We start from the raw sequence: 23322 nt of genomic DNA, 5'->3' as shown, positions 1-23322 counted from the left end.
ATCAGTCATTTCGATTGTGCTTGGGGAAGCTACTATGACGGGCAACTGTGTTAGTTCTTAATTTGTTGTTGTTTAGCTGTTTACTGTTATTATTATTGTGTTCATATTATATACGTGTTATTATTGTTGTCCAGGATTCCTATATATATATATATAATATATATATATATATATATATATATATATATATATATATATATCATAACACTATTGACTCTAAAGTAACCCACCATTATTATTTTTATTATATAATTTTTGTTGTTTAGCTGTTTCTGTTGTTATTATTATTGTGTTCCAGATTTATACGTGTTTATTACTGTTGTTCAGATTATATAAATATCATCTCACTATAGACCATAATGTAACTCGCCATTATTATTATGTAACTTTTGTTGTTAGCTGTTTCCGTTGTTATTATTTATTGTGTTCAGATTCTATACGTGTAATTATTGTTATATAATTTTTGTTATTTAGCTGCTACTTTTATTATTATCTCGCCCAGACTCTTTAACGTATTATTATTGTTGTTAACTTGCAATAATTATTGTTGTTCAGATTCCATGGATAAACCTTATTATCCATGTTACACTACTGTTAGCAGATTCCATGTTACACACTCATTATAAACCTTATTTTAAACTCACCATAATCCTTTTATGTTATTATTGTTATTTTTTTCTGATTGTGTTTTGAGTTTGTTGTTTTGATTAATATTAAGTAAAATGCTTGGTTATGGATAGCTGCCACCTTTGTTATAATATAAGTTTTGTTGTACAAAATGGTTTACCGTTGAAATAAATAAATATCTCCTCTGGGGAAACTGACATATGCGCCACCCTGTATGTATAAAATACAAATAAATCTATTTTTCACTTTTTATAGCAATTATAACTACTATAAGCAAATGACTTTCCATTTATATAGAGCATAGCATTTATAATACCGTATATACTAAAAATGTCTTAACTAAATAAGGAAGCAAAGATCAAAGCTGTATAAAAATATTTGACTGCAAATTATATATAACGTTGTTAACAGTAAACATTAGAGAATAACAATAGAGAGCCTGGTAGTTATTATTGCCTTCCAAACTTTCATAATATAATATTTATCCTTCAAAGGCATTTCTTATTCCTCAAAATGTAGTTCTGGTCAGCCATAATGAAAATGAAATCAAATTAATAAAAAGAATAAACAGAAACGATACTCCGGCAGAGATAGCTTGAGTGTTCACTGGGGACTGATACCACGCTATTTTCTCAGTTCAGTAGACTACCACTGCACTAAGGCTTATAAATGAGAAAAAAATTTATATCACAATCACATTGTCAGGAAGTCCTGGAATTCATCAAAGCTTGATTCTAGGTAGTTTTTCACATGTCACCAACCAGGCTCCAGTACTGTCCAGATACTATGGAGGAATGTAATAAAGAATTCAATTCACAGTAAAAAAAATGTTTACAACTGTTCGTATTTGTCCTAAAGTAGCAAACTGTGCAGTATGCAGGAGATTTGATGAGTCATTTCTTGTCGACAACAAAGCACAAGGAATATCACATTAAAATTTACGCTTGTTCTTGATTACAACGACGAAATCTGTTTCTTGTCATTCAAAATTTATATGTTAGGGGTTGTTGTTTGTTGTTGTTATTATTGTTACTTTTTTGCAATGTTATGCAATGTATATTATTATAATATAATGTTGTATTCGTTTGTTACCTACTTTGTATATTTAGTTATATTATTAACTAGCTGTTTCCCGCGGCTTCGCACGCTTTTCGTAAGCTTTGCCTGTACAGTATCTGAGCACTTCTGGTTCAAGTGAATTACATTTCCAACGCCGATGTAGAGTTTACCTTGTTGTTACGATCAAGAAAATCTGTCAATAGTGTATGTTTAGATCCATTGTACACTTACATATACTTTATTATAAAATGGGCTTTAAGTTCAACCAGAAATTTATTTTAAAGACAAATATACATCATAATTTAGTGCCTTCAAATAGCGTTTGGCAATTTAATATACGTAACTGACTCGTAATTGCTGTTTTATAATGTGCAGGTGCTTTTAAAACTTTATCTTTTGCAGCACTGCCTGGTAGCGAATAACATCAATGGGCATAGTATATAAACCTTCTCTGTGGAAAAATACATATACATACAAATTTTCATAAGATCGGTCAAATAGTTTACGATACCATAAAGGACAAACATACAAACTTGCATTAGATATATCTTATGCATGCGTTTGCGCTTTCTGTAACTTATCAGTTAACTCATTATTTATGTCACAATAAGCTATATTTGTATAATCAAAAATAGGTAATACTAGTGTTGCTACTAGAAGCTTCTTAATATAAATTGGAGGATTAAAGCTCAATTTTCTAAATTTATACAAACACTGGAATACCCTCCGAACAATATAATTTACTTGTATACGCCATGATAAATCATTAGACATTCTTAAACCTAAATTGACAATTGAGCTCTCTAAATTTAAATGTACATTGTTCATCATCAAAGGTGTCAAACTGTTAACATCAATGTGAGGTAGCAACCTTGAGGATCCAAACAATACCGGCTTACACTTTGTTATATTAAGCTGTAATCCATGATCTTTACACCATGTATGTAATGTACCCAATCCGCATTCATACAGTTAACAGCATCATTTACACATTGAATATTAGGCCTACTGTTTAAATATAACTGAATATCATCTGCATACATCATATATTTACAAAATATAACAGAACTACCAATCTTATTAATGTATAAAGAAAAAAGCAAAGCAGAAAGTGTGGATCCCTGTGGAACACCTACAGAGTTATTCTTCCATTCTGAAAAATTTCCATTATTTGTTTTGATCCGCTGAAGTCTATTGGTCAACTAATCTCGAAACCAATCAACCACAGCGGAACTAAAATTGCAAGATTCCAGAACAGACAATAATAAATTATGATTCACAGAGTCAAAGGCACGACTAAAATCAAGAAGCATTAATAATGTTATCTCTCTGTTATCAATAGCATGTCTGATACCGTCTGTTATTTTAACCAGTGCGGTTTTGTGTACTGTAAAAGGATCGATAACCAGACTGATATTTATCTAAAATACTATTCCTAGTAACATAATTACAAATTTGGTTATAAACTATTTTATCTAATATCTTACCTAATACACTTAATATGTTTATAGGCCTATAGTCTTTACATTCTGAAGGTGTTTTTTATCTTTGCTAATGGTATAATAAGAGCTCTTTTCCACTGACATGGATAAACAGAATTATATAAAGAATAGTTAAAAATATGACACAACACATCACTGATTTCTTCGCAAACCAATTTTAAAAATCTAATATGTATTTCATCATTACCAACAGCATTAGACGATATATCTAACATCATTTTAGGAATTTATTCTTTACGTACTACAGAAAGAGAAAGAGAGAGAGAGAGAGAGAGAGAGAGAGAGAGAGAGAGAGAGGAGAGAGAGAGAGAGAGAGAATTTGATACTTTCTTTATTTATCCTGCCATGGTTTAGACCAATGGGTCCACTCCACCACCATGACAGGCAACACATATTCATATGTAATACAATGTTTGAGCAGTAGCCTGATTTTACAAATTACATTTTTTTATATCTATTATCTTATTCAATTTTTATTATGTTTTATAAAACTCTTTTTTCTACAACTATATTCTTATTTAAATCATATATATATATATATATATAATATATTTATCACTTAAATATACCCTACTTACAGTTAAGTTCTATATTTTACTATTTGCTTTATACGTTTATTCAATACAAACATAATTTCTTTTTTTATGGTCTCAATTCTAAATTCCTATATGGTTAGGAAAAATTAATCTTACACAAGAAAGAATATTTTACACAGTATTGATGTACTATGAACTTATAATTCATATCTTTCTAAAAGTTTCATTTTGTATTTTCTTAACAAAGCTGCATTGCTTTCCCTATCACTTTCCCGCAGTTCTCTTTCTAGTACATTCAATAATCTAATAGATGTCACTAAGAAGGACTTACTGTAGATAACAGTCCTATGAATCGGAATTTGTAAAGTTATTCTTGAAAAACGAGTATTTCTAACATGTACATCAGTCATTCTTTTGTATCTTTCAAACAAATACACTGGTTGTTCATTTTTAAGTACTTTAACTGCCAATTTCATTATATTCAATTCCATCCGCTCCTTAATTTTCAATAAACCAAGGTCTTTATAATATGGTGTTACATGTTGATCCCACCTTAAATTATAGATATATCTTATGCATGCATTTTGCGCTTTCTGTAACTTATCAGTTAACTCATTATTTATGTCACAATAAGCTATATTTGCATAATCAAAAATAAGTAATACTAGTGTTGTTACTAGAAGCTTCTTAATATAAATTGGAGGATTAAAGCTCAATTTTCTAAATTTATACAAACACTGGAATACCCTCCGAACAATATAATTTACTTGTATACGCCATGATAAATCATTAGACATTCTTAAACCTAAATTGACAATTGAGCTCTCTAAATTTAAATGTACATTGTTCATCATCAAAGGTGTCAAACTGTTAACATCAATGTGAGGTAGCAACCTTGAGGATCCAAACAATACCGACTTACACTTTATTATATTAAGCTGTAATCCATGATCTTTACACCATGTATGTAATGTACCCAAATCCGCATTCATACAGTTAACAGCATCATTTACACATTGAATATTAGGCCTACTGTTTAAATATAACTGAATATCATCTGCATACATCATATATTTACAAAATATAACAGAACTACCAATCTTATTAATGTATAAAGAAAAAAGCAAAGCAGAAAGTGTGGATCTCTGTGGAACACCTACAGAGTTATTCTTCCATTCTGAAAAATTTCCATTATTTGTTTTGATCCGCTGAAGTCTATTGGTCAAGTAATCTCGAAAACCAATCAACCACAGCGGAACTAAAATTGCAAGATTCCAGAACAGACAATAATAAATTATGATTCACAGAGTCAAAGGCACGACTAAAAATCAAGAAGCATTAATAATGTTATCTCTCTCATTATTATTTACGTTTATTAATACTTATAAGTTTTTCCAACTGCTCCAAGAGTCTTCAATAATATAAGCTTTTACACCCTTAATTTATTTTTATTTGTCTTTGAACACTATTGTTATGTCAGAATTCCTCTTTACTCTCTGTCAGACGAACCAGATGGTATGTTTTCTTTTATTTTTTCTGTTGATCAGATCCTGATGTGTGATTACTCAGTCTTAGCTCAGTGTGTGATATTTATTGTGTCTAAATATTTATTTGTGAATTATGTGTGATTTGAGTTATAAATGTCATGATGAATTTTGAGGACTGAGCATAGACGAGAGACACAAGAGTATTAACTAGGCCTAATTTTATTTTAAAATAAACCGTATTATAAAATTATACACAACCTATTCTTAATCTAAATTTAAGCTTCGTCAGGATTGACTTGATTTCTCAGGTAGCCTACTGTACTATTATTTACCAGAGTTCAATATCTTGAAGTTTTCATGTGGTTTAAACTAAGATTATTTTGATACCTATAATTTATTACCAACGTCTCTCAATTGTAAAATAGAAATAACTGTTTATAGGTCAAGTATCTGTTGCCATGTTAAAAAATTAAATTACAACTTAAAATAGGTAGTCTGAGTGGCTGAAGTATAATGATTGACACTTGAATGATTGATAATATTGATATTCATGGGTGAGGAATCCCCGATATAACTACTTATAAACAAAATCACATTAACTTATAGGTATTTCAAATCCAGTATAAAAACTAATAATGTTGTGGTGAATAAAAACAATCTAGGCTGGGGTGTTGTATTTATAAAATATAACAAACAAAACAGTAAACATTTACTTACTTTTTACTATTTTGAAGGATAAATGTTTCTGACACAAATAAACATGTAGGCCTACATAACCATTGTACTTACTACCATTTTAGATGGGCAGAATTAGTGTCAGTAACTGGTAATTCAGTGGTAACCTATTACCAGGATACTGTTATTTCAGTAACAGCTGGGCTGAATAATTTGGTGTTCTCATAACTATTTTCAGATTTTTGGTTACTTGTAACCCGAGGCAAAGATAAGTGGACCCGGTTTTAATATCACTTATTATAATCATCAATACTTTATATATCGAATAACAGAAATATCAATGTAGGCTATATAAAACTACTAAATTGAAGTCACGTGGGGTAGTACGGTACGATAAGCGGACCCGGTTTTTTTATATCGAAGAATGTAGTCTTTGATACCTAATATTCGCATCTCAAATCCTAGACTATCAATCGATATAAAAGTATCTATATTCCTCAATAACAATCATATGTTTTAAATTAAAATATGAATTTAATATTTAACCTACAGTGATCAAACAAATTATTATAAAAAAAAATTAGGAAAACTGAAGGCGACCATATTTGCTCCTCTCACAGTTACAGTTGTTTCTTTCCCACAAATTGAGGTTTTCGGTACGAGTCCAACATGTTTAAGCCACAAAAACAATATATTTTATTTATGTCTTATCATCTTTCAAAGCAATGTCGTGTAGTTTTCTAAATTCGACTGCCATTTTTAATAATTAAAATTAGGCTACTTATGTAAAATTGAAATATTTACCCAACGTGTATTATTTTAAAGTGTTTACAGCTCTTGATATAGACTATTTAAGTTAATAATTCAGAATAATTAATCAGTATCGATTATATTGATGGTTATGATTAAGTAATATCGTTTGCCAATTTCGATATAAAAAACCGGGTCCGCTTATCGTACCCTACACATCACGTGTTTCAAATTAATAGAAATAGTTTAAAAAATTATGTAATACTATAAATAATAAAGGAACCATAACCATTAATCAAATGATAAAGTTATGACAGATTACAGGAAAAATGTCATTTAAATAATAAAGAACATGTAACAATAAAACAAACATCTTGAAACTGAGAGAGACACTGTAAATGATCTTTAAGTGTTATTTCGTTTAGTTTTCTAAAGTTAACTATACTTTTTTTTATCAATACGAAAATGTATATACAGTTGATTTAGTTATTATTCAAATTATTATTACTATTGCTTTATTATATCGATGTGTATGATAATGAAATATCATTTGGTAATTTTAATTTAAAAAACCGGGTCCGTTTATTGTACTTTACCTGTAACCTAGGCTGCTGTGGTTGCCTTTACCAGGAGGCGTAGATGGAGGGTATTGGTCCATTTCTATTCAGAGGTGGACTTCCATTGATTTGAAGTCCGAGGTCAAGTACCTGGGTGTGATCCTATATAAGGTCCTAAACTGGGGACCTCATCTAGAAAGGGTTATCGCCATGGGAAAATGGTCTTTAATGCAATGCAGACGCGTAATAGGTAGGTCTTGGGGATTTAAGACAAGGCTTTTGTACTGGCTTTATGTTTCCGTAGTGGGTTATGTCCATGTAAAACAGGACAAATATATTAAAAAAATATTTTTTATGAAATAACCTAGGTTTGAATGTTTTCAGATAAAGATTTATTCTGAGCAATATTAGCAGCATTGGCTTTTTTAGAGGAAAAATTTTATTTTTGTTGGTATTTTGTGTTTAGTTAACACTTGTTAGCAGAGTTCATTGATGGCTGTTTGTTAAGTCTCACATCTCAATTTTATATACTGATTATACATTAATCTAGAAGGTGGCCAGTACCAAGAAGCCATCTTTAGAACAAAAGCTAACTAAAAATATGCTTTTTTTACATTTAGGTTAAGAATTGTTCTTTCTATTAGGTTATGTTTTAAACCTTACTTCATGTAACGTGAGTTACCAAAATTACAGATATTTCAAGTTTTACTTATGTAATACACAACCAATAAACAATAGTAAAAAATATTCTATTTAAGAAAACTATTACAAGTATGGTACTAATTTTTTTAATTTTTAAATTTGTTTCATTTGCAGGAATTTCATATAAGTTTTTCTGTAACGTGAGTTACTGTAAAGATATTTTATTCATAGCACTTTAAAACATTGTTTATATATTGGAGTTAATACTAATACAAAACAAGCTCTTTAAAACATAGTTAACCTCAAAAACAATTAAATAATTATGGCAATATTTATATTTGTATTGGTCAGAATATAATGCCTGTTTTAATTGTTCAAACATACTTCTAAATATAAGTGTAACATGAGTTACCGAAATTTGTTCCAATATTTTTGATTTGATTCTTATGATTTTAATAAATATAAAACTTGCATTTAATTTAGATAACCTTACCTTACCTTATAAGCTTATATAAATCTTTTTATTCAGGAAATTATTATTTGATTTATTAGGGCCCACTTCAAGTACACACCAATATGTTGTAACGTGAGTTACCACTTCAAACTAGAAGTGAGTTCTCGAAGTAACCTTTGTCTTTTATTTTAGTTACTAAGTATTCCCAAAATGTACAGTTCTGGGTAGTTTGTAGGAGGTAAGATTAATATTAAGCCTAAATATTAATCTGTAATATTTAAAGATTAAGAAATAATCTTCAAACTTTTCTACTAAGCAAGAAAATATATGGAAGTGCCTGTTAATGACCCAATATTGTTCCTTCGACAAGTAGTGGTACAGTAAAGAAATATTCTATATATAATCTGGTGTATGACTCTGACCTTTCTGATGAAGAATCATCCGTTCCGAGTATTTCTAGTGAACTAATTAGAAAAGAAAGCATCAAAAGTGGAACTTTTGTCCTTGTGCAATTTTCAAGTGAAAAAGACTCTTTGGTTACATTGAATTATGTTGCTATTTGCCAAAGTGGTAAATTGACAAGTTTGGAGACATTGAAGTAATGTGTTTGAAAAGTGATAAAAACTTTTATACATTCAAACCGATTGAAAACTATGTTACTTTCGTCAAACTTGGACACATTTTGAGTGTTCTGCCTCTTCCAGAAATAAAAATGGAAAGGTGGAAAATAATATTATTATTTTAAAAACAAAATAAATATCAGAGAAAAGTAAAATGTTAGCTACACAGACTGTCTAATTGTTTTAAGCGTTAGTGAATATTCTTTATATATACAAACCATGTAAAATGTAGTCTATAATTACCATAAGTTATTTGATCTTATCTTTTTATTCTTTCATAGTTGTGTCAAAAGAAAAATACAAACTGGAAGTTTATAGAACAGGCCTAAAGCAAAAAATATGTTGTTTTTAGAAATAATAAAACTTCTTTTTATACTGGTAAAAAGTTGTATTATTTTTACAATTAAAAACAAATATTTAATTATGCCAAACTAAAATAATTTAAGTGTTACTGATACTAAAGTAGTTATTAAACACAATTCAATATATAAAATTACATAACAAAATTTATTTCTACAAATAACGGATGTCCTTAGGAAAGAGACACAATGTAACATGAGTTACTGTAACGTGAGTTACTGTCAATCAGGTCAATAGTATATTATTAAAATTACGTTTTTCAGTTCTTATTGTTGTAGTTGTCACAGTTAAACTACAAACTCTTGAGCCAATATTAAGTATTTAGATTAAGAAAATTAAACATTTAGGACAAAAGTTGTTTCATGTTAAAGTTTGCTTTCAAATTATGACGTCCTTTTTGTGTAACATGAGTTACCGAAACTAGAGAATTATTATTACCTTAATTATTAGTCTCAGGAAGTTGAAATCTGGCCAATGTGTATTATAATTCTTGCTTAATACTGCAAGATATTTTTTTTTGCTTAATATTATGCTTTAAAAATTAAAATGTTTCAACAAATAACTTAGGACCCATGTTGAAATGTAACGTGAGTTACCATGGGACATGCCCAGTCAGACCTGCACTAATGTATGGGGCTGTTGTCTGGTGGCCAAAAACGGAGGTCAAGATGGCGGTAGCTTGACTGGCTGGCATCAAAAGGATGGCTTGCCTTGCCATCAATGGGGCTTTTCCTAGTGTGCCAGGTGCAGCTCTAGACTGTTGCCTCAACCTCGCCCCCCTGGACATTGTCATTCAGATTATGGCGAGGAGGAGAGCCTATTGTCTTCAGCAAGCGGGACTCTGGTCGGGCTGCAGCGGTGGGCACTGTAGAATTAGCATCCTGATTCAGGGGGATGCTCTGCACATGATCTCTGATCAGATGCCACAAAACTTTAGGATTGTGATACCTCCTAGGGATGATTGGTCAGAGGAAGGAAACCTCTTCCACCAGCGGAGCTTGAATGGTTTACAGATGGCACTAAAACAAAAAGCGGCACAGGCACTGGAATTGTGGAGGTGAGACCATGCAGGGAGCTGGTGGTCCCTATGGGTCCTTATCCTACGGTTTTCCGGTAGAAGGTCAAAACCATTATGGAATGTGCTTGTGAGAATCTTCGTCTATGTTATAGGAATAAGGACCGATCATTATTTTCATGAATATTCAGGCAGCACTGATGGCGCTGGACTCTTGTATGTTCAAATCCAAACTTGTTTGGGATTGCTATCAAGTCGTTTCTTCCCTTGCCAGAATCAACAATGTTACTGTTTGTTGCGTCATAAGGGGATCCCTTTGAATGAAAGAGCTGATGCTCTTGCCAACTGGGGCTCAGCGTCAACTATGACAGGCCCTCAACCGTTTTGCGCTGTTCCAAGGGTTGAATCCTTTGGGGCTGTCTTGAAATGGTTTCGCGCTGAACATGAGAGAAGGTGGAGGTTGCATCCAGGTATGAGAATGAGCAGAATGGTACTACAGTCGCCTTCCTCCAGAGTGGCATCTGACCTTCTCTCACTAAGTAGATCGATGTCTTCTCGGCTTATAGGTCTGATCACGGGACATGGACACCTGAAGAAGCATCTTCACAGAGTCTGCATCCCTCAGAAGGATTCGCTCTGTAGAATGTGTGATGAACAGGATGAAACTGCCGAACACTTGCTCTTTGATTGTCCTACAATAGCCAGGGAGCAGTATGCCATCTTTGGTAGTTTGGACAAGGGTGGTGAATTTCCCCAGGAGGACCTGATAGGTTGTTTTCGGCGGTTTGTGGAACTACTGAAATCATCAACTGGTAGGCCTGAAGGTGTGCTTCCGGGGTCCGCAAAAGGCCCTTGAGGCTTAAGTGCATGGCAGTAGGCCGCCCCATAGAAGAAGAAGAAGAAACCTATAACAGCCGAGGTCATTTCATGCAAGCAATGAGGCTAGGAATGGAAATATTACACTATGTAATGTTCTGCGATATAAGTGGGGTTAGATTAGGTTATCGTAAATATGTTACCAGTAATATCAAAGATTAAAATAACCTTTACAAGTGCTCAAGTGATCTTAGCTTGAATTTGGGTACTATCACAAGGGATGGTTTTCATATTTCGCCAGAAGTGCAGGATGGCACCAGATCACCACCAAAGCCTGCACCAATGGCCAGGGGCATTTTTGATCTGCATTTTCCCGACATCAAATCAAGACGTCTGAGAAGTTGGACAATCTGAGATGTGACGTGAGGTCAGAAAATACTGGTCAGAAATGTCCCTGGCCATCAGTGCAGGCTTCGGTGGTGATCTGGTGCTGCACTTCTGGCGAAATATGAAAACCATCCCTTGAGATAGTACCCAAATTCAAGCTAAGATCACTTGAGCACTTGTAAAGATTAGGCTATCTTTAATTTTTTTTTATTTATAATAAAAAACAGTAAATATAGCCTAATAACAAATAGTAAATAAGGACTTTATTGTACCCAATAATTGTGTTGTATAGTGAAGATTTGAATTCATCCATTTATAATTTTATTAGTTTATTTATTTTATTTACATGCAACAATACAGGTTACACACCCAATTACATTGTGCATGTTTAAATCAAGATGACATGCAATAATATCCACACAATCAAATATAATCCAGTCCAGTCCAGTGTTCCACCAAAATAGTTCCCATTAAATAGATAATTAAGCCTAAAGATAAATAACTGATACATAAATCAATTTAAATTTAAAATGGAATTTGTTATAGTTTTAAGGTCATTAAATGTAAATATGTATATATATATATCTGTATATTATGTGAGGTTGAGTGGTAGAGAGAGGGCTAAATAGCCCTAACTCCGCCTCTTGAATAAAGGCATATTTCATTTCATTTCATTTCATATATATATATATATATATATATATATATATATATATATATATAAAAAACAACGTAACTATAATAAAATTATAAACAAAATAACAACAATAATAAATAATCATAAATATTAAAAAAGTAAAGATAAGCCATAACAAAAAGAACGCGTGTGTGTGTGTGTGTGTGTGTGTGTGTGTGTGTGTGTGCGTGTGTGTAATTAAAAGTATAAACATCTTAATAAAAATATTGTAGTGTAGTATATTTGTTAAATATGTATATGTAAGGTATTAGATAGTCTAGCTCAGTTTATATCCCTCTGACAAAGTCTTTTGTATTGATTAATATTATGTAAAAATATATCAACCTCCCCAGGCAAAGAATTATGTAATCTCATCATTGTATTCAAAGGTGATGAAAAATGTGCCATTGTACGAGAAAAATTAATGTGAAACAAATTTTGGGATCTATTATAAAATGATGGAGTGTAAAAATTAATTTTTGACAAGCAAAATGAATCCATTACTTCACCTCTCAGCAATTTAAAAAGAAAAAGTAAATTCGCTAATTTTCTACGTTTTTGAAGACTTTTCATTTCAAAAATGCTTAAAAGTTGATTATATGAAATATCGAAGGTAAATTGACCAGTTTCTTTAAAATATAAATATCGTAAAAACCTTTTTTGTACCTTTTCAATTAAATTAATGCGATTAGAAAAATAATGATTCCATACTATATTGGCAAATTCTAAATTTGATCGGACAAGTGATATATACAATGTTTTTAAGGTTGAAATTGAATGAAAATTTGTAGACTGTCTAATAATAAATCCCAAATTTTTGTAGGCCTTATTTACAATAGATGAGATATGAGGATTGAAAGTTAAAGTAGGATCCAAAATTACGCCTAAATCCTTAAATTCAAATACCCTTTCAAGATTAATACCATTTATGGCATAGTTATTCGAAATTGATATCTTTTTCCTTGTGAATGACATTACTTTGCACTTACTAATATTAAAAAAGAGCTTATATTTACTAGTCCAATCTACAATTGCATCCAAATCCCCCTGTAATGCGTTGGAATCCTGAGGGCTATTGACTACTTTATAAAGTTTAAGGTCATCTGCGTACAGTAAAATTTGTGAATTTTTTGTGCAGTTAACAATATCATTGATAAACAAATTAAAAAGTACTGGGCCCAAGTTTGACCCCTGAGGAACCCCTGAAGTTACTAAATATTGACTAGAATTGTGCCCCATATAAGAAACATATTGTAACCTATTAGAAAAGTAAGAAGAAAAAAAAATTTACCAACTTAGACGAGAAACCTAAATTATGCATTTTACTTAAAATTAAACTGTGATCTACTCTATCAAACGCCTTAGTTAAATCTGTAAATATTACATCTACCTGAGAGTTATTATCCATTTGAAATAAGACATATTCCGTAAAATTTAACAAATTTCTAACAATTGATTTCTTAGCTTGAAACTCATGCTGCCTATCAGACATCAATGGTGTCATAAAATTTACAATTTTTTTACAAATAATAATCTCAAATATTTTTGCAGGAGTTGATAAAATTGCAACTGGGCGATAACTCTGTACAAGCTTAGAATTTTCCACTTTTAAAAATAGGTGTTACTCGAGTCAATTTAAACAAATCAGGAAAACAACAATTAATTAAATAAATGTTAAAAATTACACAAAGTGGTTTCACAAATATTTCACTACAACCCTTATAAATATATGATGGGATTTTATCTGGGCCAGCAGATCGTTTACAACTAAGGTATTTAATAGCATCACTTACATCACCCTCAAATATCATATCAATAACTAAGGCTAGGGAGGATAGACAAGTTCCAGGGTCAGTGAACTTTCCAGTTAAAGAGGATGTAGTGAAAGTAGATTTAAAGTATGTAGCAAATGCTTCCGCTATGTTACTATCCCCTTTAATAATCTGACATCCATCTGACATATGATTATTAGCATTCTTATGATTCCTTGAATTCTTTATAAAATCCCAGAATTTTCTCACATCTTTATTGATGCTACTTTCAACACTATTTAAATAAATATAATAATCCAATTTTATTCTACATTTAATATCTTTCCTTAATCTTTTGAACTCTCTTAAATCTATCTCAAAAATTTACCAGTCTATGTTACATTGCAGTGAGTTACAACCATGTTACCACGGTAACAAGATACTGGAACGTAATACCTCAATACGTTATTTTGTAATTGGCATTGACAAACAGCAGTATTTCTCGTCTCTAGCGGCCATTACTGAAATACCATAGCCTACACATGATAGTTTGAATTAATTTGGAACAATAATGTTGAACTGAATCACATTATAGACTTTTAAGATTGTATTATAGTGAAGCTATATTTTTATATGTCAAAGAAATGTACACATACTAGATTATATAAAAAAATTCAACTTTGTTTATACTAAGTTTGAGTAGCATAGCATTTAGAATTACTTAACAGGGTAGACTTGTCAGACAGCATTTAAATTATTCTAACCGTAATTCAATATTATTGATCATTCGAGTGTTATATGCTTATCATACTGCAGCCGTCCGAGTTCTATATTTTTTTACTCAGCCTTTAAAATCTCTTTTATATTGGTATCCTGGGTACTACTTACCTTTTGTTTTTATATTTTTGCATTGTATTTTTCTTGGTTGTTACTCACTTCTATTTTACCTACTTTACCTAAAACAACTAACAATTTCCTATAAGAATACTTTCATTTCCAGAACTCATAGTAAAACTACAGTATAATAAACATCCAACAATATACTTGAATCAGAATCAATCTTTCTGAGTATCTGAACAATTGAAACCTAGAACCGAATGCATAATCTAATCTAATTTAGTCTATGTTATCTAAAACAATATAAAACCACTTTTAACAAATTTTGTTTTAATAGAATACTACTTTCATTTCCAAAAGTTGTTCTCAAGCCATAGGCATATATGCCTTATTGCACAAAAATTGATGGCTGCAACATAGTAAGCGGCCACAACTGCAATTGGATCAGAGTAGCACATTATCTATATATATAAAAATGAAACTGTTCGTGTGTAACAGCATCACTCACAAACGGCTGGACGGATTCGCCTAATTTTTTTTTAAAATTTGTTCGTCTTGATCTGTAGAAGGTTATAGGATACTTTTTATCCCTTTCCCGATTCAGGATTCCGCCCCACTGGTTACAGAAATACCCGTAAGAAATGCATTGCAGCAAACATATGTTATTAAGTGAAAGAGTCTTTTCAAATTTTTAATCAGCTGTTCTTTGTAAACATATATAATGCGACAAAAAATATATTTATATATAAATGTCTTTACACTTATAGTTTTAAAGCATAGAGTAAGCTTAAGAGAAACGACAAATTTTGTTTAAACTGTTTCTGCAATCATAATATATAAAAATGAATGTTTGTGTGTTTGTCCTTTATAGACTCAGAAACTATTGGACCGATCACTATGAAAATTTGTATTTTTCTATGTAGAAGGTTTATACGCAATGCCCATTGATGTAACTAACCACCAGGCTGTACTGCAAGATATAAAAGTTATCAAAGCGCCTGCACATTATAAACTGCAATTACAACACAGTAGTTACGTATATTAAAATATCCAAACACTATTTGAAGGCAAAGAAATATACGGGCAAAGCTTAAGAGACGCGTGCGAAGCCGCGGGAAAACAGCTAGTTTATTATAAATATCTAAACTATCGTATACAAACGTTCTAATTATAGTTATTTACAATTAGTTGTTATTTGAATTTGATATTTATGTACAATCTATTCAATAAATGAATATTTTATTTAAAATGTCTGCTAAACTTTATTATTTATCATTATATTTGGGAATGTTTTGAAAAAATACTAAAATGACAATGATATGGTTACAAACAAGATTTGGTTCAATAAATAGCGAAATGCGGTGTGTAAAAGATCATTGAGATCAAAGCTAACAACCTCAAGACACAAGAGAAAACAACATGCTGTTTAGATATAAGAGAAAAGATGAAAGAAAATCTACCTTTCAGTGTGCTAAAACACTTTTCAAACGGCCTACAAGTCATTCTTACCCTGTTATATTCCTGTAGTATTAACATGATCATAGTTTTGTTTGATTATTTTTTATGGATTTGGTATACCAATAGTTTTTGTTCAATTACCTTGGTGGCCCTGATATGGAACTACAGTATGTAAACATGAATCTCTGAAATCGGTGTACTACATTGCATAATATACATAACAAGAAGGTTGGGCTGGCTATGTATTTTCAAATTTTGTGTGTGATTCTAAGCTAAAAATGAAGAATAACTTTATTCCAATTTCTGCTTTGTTTAGCTGCTAGCCACCATTTTGTATTAACATTACAAAATAATTTAGGGGAGATAAATAATTTGTTAATGGCAGCTAGTGGGTAAACAAAGTGGACATTGTAAAACAAGGTTATTCTTCATTTTTATTCTCTAATTTTTATTGAAGGTTACCAAAAAAAGTACTCTTAATAAAATATGTTACAGTTTGTTACTTTTCAGCACATTCCAAATTTATTTAATAGTTAAAGTTTAGAATATTTAAAACTCATAAAAAGTAAAAGAATCAAATAGCAAGGTATGACTTTCATTACAACTATCAATAGTCCCTTAAAAAATAATTTTTTTTTTTTATTTTGTATAGGGAGATATAAATGGCAAAATTGTAAGAAATTGTGTGTACACTCTTTGCTAAAACAGTGACATTATAAGTCATTTACTGAAATTAAGATTAATAATAGGTTTTAGAATCATTAAAAATAATTTAAGAATCAATTGTCTTTTTCTGTAGTGTTATTTTGTATTGAAAGTGTTGTTATTATTCAATGACACATTGTTTTATTTATTCCTGACATAGTAAAGTATGCTGCTGCTTTATTTGTTGAATTATGTGCAAATTATAGTAATTTCATGTTATATCATGTTATATCAATTTTTCAGGTAAATGGCTACATCCAGAAACATTTCTTCAAAGTTTGCTTAGTCATGAATTAAAATGAATTGCTAGTATTCGGAATGGAAGCTAATGGGGGGAATCGGACTACTCGTTTTATGATGGAAGGTGTTGGAGCAAGAGTGATTAGAGGACCTGACTGGAAGTGGGGAAAGCAAGATGGTGGGGAAGGTCATATGGGAACAGTGAGGAATTTTGAATCTCCAGAAGAAGTTGTGGTAGTTTGGGACAATGGAACCGCTGCTAATTACAGGTGTTCTGGAGCATATGATTTGAGGATTCTGGACAGTGCTCCAACTGGAGTGAAGCATGATGGCACCATGTGTGACATGTGTAGACACCAACCAATCTTTGGGATACGTTGGAAGTGTGCAGAGTGTGCTAATTATGATCTCTGTTCTATTTGTTATCATGGTGATAAGCACCCTCTGAGGCATAGATTTTACAGAATCACTACTCCAGGGAGTGAAAGGGTTCTGCAAGATCCCGAGGAGGAAGAGTAAGAAAGTGGCAATCAGAGGTATCTTCCCTGGAGCACGAGTGGTACGAGGAGTCGACTGGCAGTGGGAGGATCAGGATGGAGGAAATGGAAGGAGGGGAAAAGTCAATGAAATCCAGGATTGGTCAGCTGCTTCTCCACGCTCGGCAGCATATGTCGTTTGGGACAATGGAGCTAAAAACCTGTACCGGGTGGGCTTTGAAGGGATGGCGGACCTGAAAGTGGTGAATGATGCCAAGGGTCAGACAGTGTACAGAGACCACCTGCCACTACTGGGAGAGCAGGGGCCTGGACGGGCTGGACCTCATGGGTTGCAGATAGGAGACCAAGTCAATGTGGACCTCGAACTGGAGATTGTTCAGTCCCTTCAGCATGGTCACGGAGGCTGGACTGATGGCATGTTCGAGTGTTTAGGTAATCATTTGCTTGGTTCGTAGTTCATACACAGAGATTATTTAAAGCAGTATAATTTTGTTCTCAGTTTCAATATACCCTAAATATACTATTATGGATTTATTGTTAGTTTCAGTAGAAATTCATCACAATGTGTTTTTCTTTTATAGCATTGTAACTAGGCCTATCCAGGTTTCATGTTTGTAAGGCCACAAAAGTTACAAATTATTGTATTCTACACATTATCAGTTAAAAAGGGGTAGGATATTTCTAATAAATAAATTTCTTTACAATTTTCTTATACTTACTGTTGTGATCAATTAATCAAACTATGTATACAAGGTAGCTCGGTTATATTGGATATTTTAATTGCCAGCTTCATAATGTAACAATAACGTACACATTGTATAGTTTGTATCATAGAAATTTTTTCATTTACTTTGTTTGATTGTGTCAGCCAGTAATAGAAATGTAGATGTGTTATTTTCAACTGAATGATATAATATTTTGATTTTTCAGAGTCAGGCAAAGAATTTCAAGCTAATATTTTTTTTAGTTAATATATAGCTGTTCATTTATAAAGCTATTTCGAAGGTTCAGAATTGTGCTCTACGTTTGCCAAAGGTTTATCTGGAATACAAGGGCATGGCCTTAAAATGGAATAAATGACTTACTTTTGAAATTCTACATTTAATAACTGAATAATAATTTAAATAATTAAATTAATTTCTTTATATTGTTTTCATTGACAGGTACAACGGGTACCGTGGTGGGAATTGATGAAGATCATGACATTGTTGTATCCTACCCTAGTGGAAACAGGTGGACCTTCAACCCTGCTGTCCTTACCAAGGTAAACTCTGTCTGTTTAAAAAAAGACCTTGTATGATCTATCTTTTAGCTGTCAACAATTTTTTAAACTTATCATTGATGACTTTTAATAAGGCTGAAAATAATATTACTAACTTATAATACTCATTACAAAATGAATTATGCTGATTTTGTGACCAAATGGATACCAAAGCTATTGACAAAAATTTACAAAACACAGTACATGAGAGGAACTATATCATTTCTTCAGGAGTATGGCAAGGATAACAATTCTTACTTTATTGTATCATGACTGGGGATAAGACAAAGATAAAACAAAAAGGCACACAGAATTCCTTTAAACACATAAGAAAATGTTTAATAACAAATTCTCGTAAATTTGTCATTCAATACGAGATCCAGGTTGTTGACTTCAATTAAATTTACTACCCAAATATTCTATTTTTTTCTTTTCTTGTGTGTATTGTTGTTACGTACTTTGTGTTTCACAGTAATACAAAGTTACTGATGTATCTTGTTAAAGGAAATCTATAAAAGCATACCCTTCCTTTCCAGAAAATTTTAGCCATTAGCTTCCTTGCAGAAACATTTTGCAGATTGTATACTATTTTTACATTTTATGTATACTCCTAGTGGCAATTATTTTTTCTGTTGTTACAAACCATTTTTGAGCTTCATGTAAAGGTGCTTTAGTTTGTATAAAATTGAAATATATAGGAATATATCCGTCATCTTGTACACCATTTACTTAAACTCTGTAGACTAATTTATAAATAAAAATATTGTGAAGTGTAATCAAACAATAAAATAAAATGATATTGTTATGCTGCATTTAGAGCAATTCCGATAATTTGGATATCCAAATGATGTGTGCGAAGGGTAAAATAATTGTATTACGTTATATCTGTATTCTTACACTCTACTATTAAAAAAATTGTAATTGCCCTGTCCGTTAAATACTATTCTTTGATAAAAGTCTCCAAGTATGAAAGAAACAAAAAAGCAATAATTAAATCAAATAATTCATTATCAAAGTTTTAATAGAATAGGAGTAGGGTCCACACCCGATCGTAAAACCGTGATTGACGTAAATTTTATTAACCATGAAAAAACCTTAAATAAGGCATAAATGTAATGTGCAAATCATGAAAACCTCTACAACGTGATTAAATGAAACAACATGAGTCGGCACTGTGAATATGTCATAAGGCCTGGTTCACACGTGAGTGAGAATTATTCATACCTAATTGCGGCGATCAGTCTTAGCACGATTTAGTAATGTACCTGATCAAATAGAGCAGTTCACACGAGCGAGCGAGCTGGCCAATTGCAGCCGACTGCATCGTACAGCTGCACCGCAAAACAACTGTAACCATTACTAGATAGCAGGCAAGTGCGGTGTGTCGCAGCCCTGGTAATGTAGTAGTGTTTGGGGGAGCATTTGACGGTTCATACGGCTGTACCTTGTGGGCACGCCACCTATCTTTCAGGAAATATGGATTTCGGCTGAAGAGGAGTCTGGATGTAATGATAAATTAATACCTATAAACAGCATTTTTTGTACTGTATGGTGTTAATTGTTTTTTTGTTAATATCGTAATTTATTTACAATGTTTGATATCTATGCAGTACTAAATCAAACATTGTATTCATTGTTATTTGTTTGTTTTTGTCACTTATAATGAGATAGATCATCTTTTTTTAATAATTTAATAATGATTTGGTTATTTTATCAAGTGGAGCATGTCAAAATACACACGTACCTAAATTTCAGTACTAATTTGGTGTGGTAAAATTTTATTTTGTTTGTTGTAAAAAATATATTACTGAAATATAAACTTCTTGCTTTATTCATAGTTTAAGATGAAAATTAATAAAATATTTTAACTTCGTTATTTTTAAATTGGCTAAAAAGAGTAAATTAATTTTTTTACACTCAATCCAATTCATTTAAAAATTATGTAAAAAGTTGTTAAAATACATTTCATTAATATTATTTTGTACTTACGTGAGACATAAACAATAAATAATGTATACATAAATAATCAATCCTCAAGTATGTGGCCCATTTTTTTGTTTTGTATTAATATTTGTTGTCTATTAACATTCACTCTCATCCATTTTTACTATAATTTTAATGGGATTATGAATCTGTTGTAGGAGAAATTAATTTACTATTTTTAGTTTTAAAAATATGTTAATTTTTTATTTAGTTATTTGTTACGTTTTAGTTTTGGGTTATCAGTTTTAACATGTAACATTGTTATGCCTATGTTAAAATTAATCTAATATTTATTTTACCAAAAAATTATTAGATACTTAATAATATGTATTAATGTGAAACACTATTTTAAATTTGTAATATCTTAGATGTCTGGATTGTTCATAATATTTTCTACAAACAGTTCTATATTGAACACACCGGCATTGGCATTCAAATTTCAAGAAGAGTGTTTTGTCCTCCAGTATCGGCAATCAATTGGCTCAGATTAATATTAAGAACTCTGTTTTGAAAAAAATGGCAAATTTTGTCTCCTTTTATTCTCATTATTTAGCAAACCATACCATTGGACATATATCGCCCCTGCTTGTGTTGTAGCCGAGGCCTAAAATGAATTTGTGTTTTAGACGCATCAGCTCATTCCTGCACGAAACGTCATTAGTGAAATAAGGAAAAGTTTTAAATAATTTCACCATTTTGCTGCTTCAGTCGTCAATGTCTCAAATTTGTCTCCCCCAACACCATATTTTTTATTCATAATGTTGTGTATAAAAACAATTGACTGTGAAATTACTATTTCTTTACCATAAAAACAATGAAAGAGCTATGAATTTGATGATTAAGATTGAATGGGAACCTTGAGGAAGTTGGAAGGAAATCAATTTTACAGTTTTAGATTTTTATCCCTTGAAGTAAGAATACACTGAAGACGGTTTTGACTCAGCAAACTGAGTATTTGACTAGTCAAATCCCATGAGGTAAGAGCTGTGAATTTGATGATTAAGATTGAATGGGAACCTTGAGGAAGTTGGAAGGAAATAAATTTTACAGTTTTAGATTTCTATCCCTTGAAGTAAGAATACACTGAAGACGGTTTTGACTCAGCAAACTGAGTATTTGACTAGTCAAATCCCATGAGGAAGGGCAGGAACAACATTGCAAGTATGCAAGGTACCATGTATAGAAATAACCTTGCCAAGGTGGTTGTGTCTGATCCGCAAAAGATACACTACTTTTTGATTGGAGCATTTTAACAGTCTACAACAAAATGTACTCAAAACTAAACTGTCTATTGACATTAGTAGACAAGCTTATGCATCCATTATTATAGCTATACTATTTCATTCGGAACAATTAAAATAAAAGAATAAGTCATAATCATTCTTCATTACAGTTCCATTCAAAACTTTAACAGAATCAATGAGGGTGATAATAAGGTACACAATTTTTTTAAGTTTACTGTCGTATTAATTAACTTAAAAAATCCGTGATAAACGTAAGTCTATATGTTATAATACTTACATGGTAACAATTTTTTAATTATTATTTTGAATCATAATTTATTTCCAATTGTGGTACATGAAACAGTGTACAAACTAAAATTCAAACTCCTTGAAAAATAAACTAAATTTAACAATGTAAAAGTATAAGTAAGTATATTATAAGTAACAATTAACAACAACACAACAATAACAACAACACAAGTAGTAACAATTAAGTAGTAATTTGTTCTAACATTACTTTTTATACTTGAACTCTTTTTAGAGTTTAATGTTAAATGTATATTAGACTTAGACTTATGGATAAAAGGTATTGTAATTTTAATTTGAAGGATATTCAGTGTTAATTTCTAATTTTTTATATTATCAGGTTGCTGTAGCCATAGCTAGCACAAGTACAGCCGATAGTCAAACTCAGTTTGCCGTTGGAGACTTAGTCCAAGTTTGTGGAGACCTGGAAAGGATAAAGATTCTTCAGAGAGGCCACGGAGAGTGGGCAGAGGCGATGGCACCGACTCTGGGCAAGATTGGTCGGGTACAGCAGATATATCATGACAATGATCTTAAAGTGAGCCATTCTTTATTTCCTTATTTTACAAAATATTACAGATTGTAGTGTAACAATTCAAAATGATCATTGTACTACTCAATCCAGTGATATATCTGTTTCTGAATTCAATCTCGACTTCACCACTTCTTGGAAAAATAGTTAGAATAAGAGGTGGTTAAAATGGTTCCCTTTCCTAATTCCAGTTACAGATGTAATGCCTATTTTTGAAAATTTTAGAATTAAAATTACACCTTAATAAGGTTTAGAAAAAACTAATTTTTCGTTAAAAGTTATGTTATCTTTAAGTTTGTATAAACAATTTGTAGATAGATACAACCTTAACAAATCTAAAATGAGGAATTTGGTTGAGTTCTCCTA

General features: G+C 31.3%; 1 protein-coding gene across 1 annotated transcript in view; it reads left to right on the top strand.

Annotated features, from left to right (window-relative positions):
* Positions 1 to 5256: 5256 nt before the first annotated feature.
* The window catches only part of LOC124364928 (E3 ubiquitin-protein ligase MIB1-like), a 33411-nt gene continuing 15345 nt past the window's right edge, over positions 5257 to 23322 (top strand). The window contains 5 exon segments of the mRNA XM_046820756.1: positions 5257 to 5519; positions 17158 to 17657; positions 17659 to 18083; positions 18815 to 18915; positions 22765 to 22962. Coding sequence (XP_046676712.1) covers positions 17233 to 17657; positions 17659 to 18083; positions 18815 to 18915; positions 22765 to 22962 — 1149 coding nt within the window. The 5' untranslated portion in view covers positions 5257 to 5519; positions 17158 to 17232.

This window comes from Homalodisca vitripennis, chromosome 1 (assembly GCF_021130785.1).
Source record: "Homalodisca vitripennis isolate AUS2020 chromosome 1, UT_GWSS_2.1, whole genome shotgun sequence".
In the NCBI taxonomy this organism is placed as follows: Eukaryota; Metazoa; Arthropoda; class Insecta; order Hemiptera; family Cicadellidae; genus Homalodisca; species Homalodisca vitripennis.
The sequence above is the reverse complement of the archived record's forward strand: the minus strand, read 5'-3'. Positions and strand labels throughout refer to the sequence as shown.